The 6,641-nt window shown below is 51.0% G+C and overlaps 1 protein-coding gene across 1 annotated transcript; it reads right to left on the reverse strand.

Moving 5' to 3' along the window:
• Positions 1–1,399: 1,399 nt before the first annotated feature.
• Positions 1,400–6,040, reverse strand: BNIP1 (BCL2 interacting protein 1). Its single transcript, XM_059483299.1, has 6 exons — positions 5,944–6,040; positions 5,771–5,863; positions 5,412–5,503; positions 4,521–4,622; positions 3,719–3,837; positions 1,400–2,026 (listed from the first exon to the last, which is right to left on the reverse strand). Exons 1-6 carry the CDS (start codon positions 6,028–6,030, stop codon positions 1,830–1,832), a joined length of 690 nt encoding a protein of 229 aa, XP_059339282.1. The 5' UTR covers positions 6,031–6,040; the 3' UTR covers positions 1,400–1,829.
• Positions 6,041–6,641: the final 601 nt, after the last annotated feature.

The following is a 6,641-nucleotide window of genomic DNA, read 5'->3' on the forward strand; positions in this document are numbered from 1 at the left end:
CAGGATGGACCTGGGCAATCAGCCCCAGGTGGGCCAGGAGGGAGCCATGCAATCACCATGATGCCACCTGGCTGTGGCATTTGGTTGTGATACAAAGCACCTGCAGCCTGTTTGGAGAACAATTCTCACCTGTGCCAGGTGAGACCCAGGCAATCAGCATCAGCTGTGCCAGGTGAGATCCAGGAAATCACCATGAGCTGTGCCAGGAGGGAGCCAGGCAATCAGCACCAGCTGTGCCAGGTGAGACCTGGGCAATCAGCACCAGGTGTGCCAGGTGAGACCCAGGAAATCACCATGAGCTGTGCCAGGAGGGACACAGGCAATCAGCATCAGCTGTGCCAGGAGGGACACAGGCAATCAGCATCAGCTGTGCCAGGTGAGACCGGGCAATCAGCAGCAGGTGTGCCAGGTGAGACCGGGCAATCAGCAGCAGGTGTGCCAGGTGAGACCCAGGCAATCAGCACCAGCTGTGCCAGGTGAGACCCGGGCAATCAGCAGCAGGTGTGCCAGGAGGGACACAGGCAATCACCAGGAGCTGTGCTCTGCTCCAGGGTGGCTGCTGAGGCACCTCCTGAGCTGCTGCACCAAATCACCCTTCTCACCACAAAGACAAATAAAATTTATCTCATTTATCTTGCTGTCTCCACTGATTATTTCCTGCCAGGTCTGTGGCCCATCAGGAGCCTGGGTGATTCCTGGCTGCCTGTGGAAGGAAATTATTCAAGTACCTGTTGCATCCCCTTTTTGAGAGAGGGGAAGGGGAATTTCTCCCCTTCCCCTCTCTCAAAAAATCCAGTAGTCCTTGCTATTTTTCCCCCAGTCCCTTTATCTCTAATTGTCTCTAATTGTCTCTCTGTAAATTGACACGTTATGCAGGCAGGCTTATTTACAAAGATTAGATTTTGAAGCTGAGTCATTTCTCTTATTCAAACCCCCAATGTGCACATCACCAATTTAATTCATTCTTGGTGCAATTCTGTATCTCAGGAAAGGCTGGGAGGAAGAACTGCCCTGAAACACAAGGATTCATCAATATGGAAACCACATCCACTCTGTCCAGTCTGCCTGTTCCAGGGCCACAAAATAGGAGTAAAACCCTCCAAGTTCCAAATGCCCCCCTTGGCAGTAATACTGCAAAGATAAAGGATGAAGTTATATAAAGAAAAGGAGGAAAAGGGGTTTTGATTTTAGTAGATTGCCAATCTAATTTTCTTAACTGTTGTTTGAATTCAGAGTAACAAGTGGGGTTCCCATTTTTGCTTTGCTCAGAGCGCTCCCAAAACCAGAGGGACAGAGCAAGGCTGTGTTATGCTCCCAGAAAAACAATCCATAAGCAACCACTGCTGCTAAAGAAAAAACAGAATTTTTACACTGAAAGGCTCTTTTAAACAAAACTCTGTTGACATGAATACAATAAATATTTTATTAATGGAATGTTGAGGTTTTTCTCTTCCATCCTTCCTCTTACTCTCAGCACCTTACACACAGATGGCAGAGCAGCTTCCAGTCCAAGCCAAGGACAAAACTTCATTTCAAGGCAGAAATCAGTGAGAGGCTGAAAGTTCAGACTGGCACCTATGAGTGCCCAGTCCCTCAGGTGCTTGCTTCCCCAAACCCACGGGCAAATTGGCATTTCTTCTTTCCAAGCATGATCTATCAATCTCTTCTGAGGCAGCTCACCAGCTCCATGGGGACAGCACAAATTCCTGCCTACTCTAACGCTCCTCCAGCCATTGCAATATCCTTTTATTATTTCATTTAAAAGCCCCACCGTTATCAACCATCTCCTTCTGATTATTTTTTTTAATAGTTCAGTGATTGTTGGGATTTTACAAAAACGGGAAGAGTCTCTTTTTGAGGATGTAGAGCACAGTGGCCAGGAAGAGGGCGAGGGCCAGGAAGATGAGCAGCTTGTCCGTCAGCTCCCGGCGGTTGTACTTGGTGATCAGCTTCCTCCCCAGCTGGATGGTGCCAGACATGGACTTGAATTCCTCATTTGCCTCCAGGATGGTTCGGGAAGAATTGGCTGAAATTAAAGGGGAACAGAAAAAAAAATTTAAATCAGCATGTTGTGCTTTAAAAATACCCAGCAAAGTGTGTAAGGATATTTGGTAACACAGTGCCTGAGAGATCCTTCTGGGTCAGGCTGACTTGTGGGTGAGACTGACACAGAGTTCTCACAGCTCAGGAGTGCAAAGTGAAATAAGAGCACTGAAAGGATTAAAGATACTACGGAAGTTCCTGAATTTTGAATTTTTGGGTTAGCAGGTCAAATCTAGTTCAGATTTTTCAGGCAGCACTGCTGGAAGCAGAGTGAAATAGGAATGGTGCTAGAGAGAGAAATCACCAGCAGCAGCAGGACAGGGAAATAATTGAATATATTAATTGCACCACTGAAAGTGCTCCCCCAAGCCCCAGCAGTAAATCAGTGTGGGCTTGCAGAATTATTCAGCTCAAACAGTTTTTAATAGGCATTTCTGAATGAGCAATTCACACAGAGCAATTTTTTGCCTAATAAAAACAAGAAGGGTCAACTAGAAGTGTGTGAGAAAACACACACATGTCCCAAACTCCTCAGCCTTGCTCCTTTCAAAGCAAAAGCAAAAGCCCTGGAATGCCCTTTTTTCTGCTTTACAGAAAGCACAGCCTGCAGGACAGTGCATTACCCTACACTGCCCTGGCTGCTCACAGAAAGGTCAAATCCAGCACTGTCTGGTTCACAAAAACAGAGCAGAAGCAGGTCTGCAATATTTTGCAAAACACTTTGTCCCATCCCATTTCAAGAGGCATTTTGATCCAAGTGAAAACAGAAAACTTGTTTGCCAGAGTTAATGACAAAGCAGAGCTTCCCTGCCTCAAACCCTCACTGCATCCTAGGGAATGCTCGGGAAGCAGGAATTCCCATTGCTAACTCAGAATTTGCAGCTGGGATTTGTAAACGACCTTGGGTAGTTTTTCCCTTGATGAATTCCAAGTGCTGACCATTCAGGAACAGGGTGAAAAAGTGCCTGCCAAACTGTCCTTTTAATGGGAGAAGAACAAACTGTGCCCAGCTGCCAGCCTCACATGGGGCAGAAAGCAAGGGGGACAAACTTGAGTTATTTATCCTTGTCTTTAAAGTTCCCTCCTGCCCAAAAGCACAGCTAGGAAGAGGCCCAGGCAGCAACTTGTGCTCCATGAATCACCAGTTCTGACAGGTCACTTGATTTATGGTTTGGGAGTTGAAGCCAAGGACTGGGTGAAATCTTGGTTTCACAGTCCCTGATGCACTGCTGACAGAGCAAGTGACCTCAGGTTCAAGGCACTTGATCTTGGTGTCTCAGCCATCCCAGCTGGAGCCTGGCTGGAGCAGCCCTGCAGACACTCCTTGCTCTGTGCAGGGACCTGAATCCTTTTGTTCCCTCTGCTGTCCCCAAATCTGTGCCAGGACAGTGGCACAGAGTAACACCAGACTTACTCTGGGCACTGTGTGAGCTCAGTTTGCTTTTACAAGAAACCCAACCTCATCCTGATCCCTCTTCCTTCTCATGATCACGACACAGAAACTCCACACAAAGTACACTGATATTTCCTGTTTATGTCCAGCTGTTAGAGGAGCCCTGCTGGCCAGTCTTTAATCATCACTGCAGCACATTGTCCCACTCTGCTCCTCTCCCCAGGCTGACAGAGCTGAGCAAAGGTGCTTCCATCACCCTCCATGCCCAAACTCCAGCTGTACCTAAGGTCTGCACAGTCTCCTCGCTCTGCTGCACCTGCTGGGACATCATCCTGCTGATGCCCATCAGGCTCTCTGTGATGTTGCTTGCACTCTCTGCCAGACTTTCCTTTGTGGTCTTCCTGAAAAGAGAAAAAAAGCAAAGCAGGAAGAGATTTCTTTTTTTGATACCCTGGGAAAATGCTGTTGATAGGGAGATGAGAGCAATACTTGGCACTAAACATCTCTGCAGTGTACAGTGTACTGGTTCTCACTGCATGAGAAATTCAGATTGTTTTTGCTAAACAATAAAGAATAATCACACAATATGAAACTCCTGAGCCCAAATAACAGCCCAGAATTTCACAGGGCCCTGAATTTCACCACTTGTTCACTCAGGACTTGTAAGTCCATGAGCTGCTATGGGAGCACCAACACAAACCCATTTTATCATCCTGAGTATCCCAGCTGTTGCTTTCAATACACACCCCCACACACTCACATCCAGTTCTGGATGTGAAAAGAGCTTGGATAATGAGCAGGTCTTATTTAGAACCTATCTGGAATGAATGTAAAAGACTTTGTAAAGAATTTGTAAAGCTATGAAGGTTAATTTATCCCCTTTTCTGCTTAGACATGCCAAGAAAACCTGAATTCATCACAATCCTTAACAGCCCAAATCTCCACAAAAGGGAAATGCACTTAAAAAAGAAAAGCTACACTTGATATAATTAATAACTTAAAAAGACTATGTCACTTCCATTTAAAATGAGTGAATATAGGAGACATTGCTTAAATCCCACAGTACAGTGGGACAGTCCAATACCTTTGTCTCAAGACATCTCTTCCCTGCAGCAGCTGATCTTTCTCAGAGTTGTCAATAGCAATTTTGCAGGCCAGATTTGCCTTTCTCCAGGCTGCCTGGTTGCTGAAATCACAAGAGCAGAGTGTTGTAATGTGATGGCAACACCTTGCAAGCGCAGACAATTTTCACAAAGCAACCACCACTATAAGTGGGCACCCCTGATACATGCAAGGACCCTCAGAACCCAATAAACACTTGGGCTGGAAAATACTTCCAGGGTCATCAAGTCCAAGCTGTGCCCCATTCCCACCTTGTCCCCAGCCCAGAGCACCGAGTGCCACCTCCAGCCCTTCCTTGGACACTCCAGGGATGGGGATCCAACCCTCCCTGGGCAGTTCCAGTGCCTGAGCCCCCTTTCCATGGGGAAATTCCTGCTGTGCCCACCCTGAGCCTGCCCTGGCACAACTTTAGGCTGTTTCATTCTCTCATCCTGGATGCCCACCTGGCTGTCCCCTCCTGTCAGGAGCTGTGCAGAGCCAGAAGTTCCCCCTGAGCCTCCTTTTCTCCAGGCTGAGTCCCTTTCCCAGCTCCCTCAGCCCCTGACCTTCTCTGTATTCCTACACACAACAAAAACATTCCATCCTGACATTCCCGCTCCTCAGTGTAGCATTTAAGAACCAAGGGAAGAAGAAAACTGAGCCAGACTCCTAAGCCACCTTCTTTGAGCTCAAAGGGTCAGACCAGAGTCAGAAGTCAGGGCAGGAGAAGGGAGCTGAGCCCTTTCTGTCCCTGACCTCTCGGTCTGGCACAAAACACGTGGCAGGGGCTGGGCTTCCAAACCAGACGCTGCACCAAACCCAGCCAATCTCTGCTTACAGCAGGCTGGGGAACAGCCCCAGCTGCCAGACCCACCTGAGCATTTGCTTCTTGTGGTTCTCCACCTCCCGCAGCAAGGCTTGTTTCTCCGACTCCTTGTCCTGCTCCTTGGCCATCTGCTCCAGCTCCTTCGGCGGAGAGCACAAACACCAGAACCTCAGCAGCCACCCGCAGCTCGCACAGCCCAGCCCCGGGCGGGGAGCGGGTTCGGAGAACATTTATCTGATAATCCTGGGCTGCGACTCCCCAGATCTCAGCCGGGACCACCAAAACATTCGCAGAACAGCCCCAAACCCCGGCAGGAACCCACAGCCGAGATCCTCCAGCCCTAAACCACAGCCGGTGGGCCCGGAGCACAGCTCGGTGCCCTCAGCAGCCCCGGCCGGGCCCCTCACCTGGATGCGGCCGCGGAGGTGTCGGAACTTCTCCTTGACGGCGGCATTGAGCTCCGTGAGGGCGCTGAGCGGCCCCGGGCAGTCCCGGATGTCCTGGAACACAACGGCGCGGTCAGCGCGGGCCCGGCTCTCCCCGAGGCCGTGCCGGGGTGTCCCGCGGCTGGAGGCGGTACCTGCACGGCCGCCTTGATCTCCAGGTCGAACTTGACGATTTCCTGGTGGCAGACCCGCAGCGGCACCGCCGCGGCCGCCACCGCCATCTTGGCCGGGCAGGGCCGGGGCGGGCCGGGCGCGCGCGGGCGCCCCCTGCGGGCGGCGGGCGGGGACGCGCGGGGCTGAGGGGACGTGGCGGGGCCGGAGCCATGGCGGGGAATGTGCAGCTCCAAAGGGAGAAACAGCACAATTCCAGGATCTCTGAGGTTATAAAACACCTCCGAAACCCATCGAGCCCAAACTGTGCCTGATCCCCACCTTGTCCCCAGCCCAGAGCACTGAGTGCCACCTCCAGCTCTTCCTTGGACACTCCAGGGATGGGCACTCCAACCCTTCCTGGGCAGTTCCAGTGCCTGAGCTCCCTTCCCATGGGGAAATTCCTGCTGTGCCCACCCTGAGCCTGCCCTGAGCCCCCTTTCCATGGGGAAATTCCTGCTGTGCCCACCCTGAGCCTGCCCTGAGCCCCCTTTCCATGGGGAAATTCCTGCTGTGCCCACCCTGAGCCTGCCCTGGCCCAGCCTAAGCCATTCCCTCTCCTCCCGTCCCTGTTACCCCCGGCTGTTCCCTCCTGTCAGGAATTATGCAGAGCCAGAAGATTCCCCTGGAGAAGTTCCAGGTTTACATCCAAGAGCCTCCTTGGGCTCCTGGCCAGGCTAAC

Source organism: Ammospiza nelsoni, chromosome 16, assembly GCF_027579445.1.
Source record: "Ammospiza nelsoni isolate bAmmNel1 chromosome 16, bAmmNel1.pri, whole genome shotgun sequence".
NCBI classification, from domain to species: Eukaryota; Metazoa; Chordata; class Aves; order Passeriformes; family Passerellidae; genus Ammospiza; species Ammospiza nelsoni.

What these genes read in the sequence shown, in the direction of transcription:
- BNIP1 (XM_059483299.1), bottom strand. Translation starts at nt 6,030, where the DNA reads ATGGCGGTGGCGGCCGCGGCGGTGCCGCTGCGGGTCTGCCACCAGGAA. An exon ending in AGATCAAGGCGGCCGTGCAG is followed by an intron (nt 5,864 to 5,943) that starts GTACCGCCTCCA and finishes GTTGTGTTCCAG; the next exon opens with GACATCCGGGACTGCCCGGG. An exon ending in GGAGACTGTGCAGACCTTAG is followed by an intron (nt 2,027 to 3,718) that starts GTACAGCTGGAG and finishes CTTTAATTTCAG; the next exon opens with CCAATTCTTCCCGAACCATC.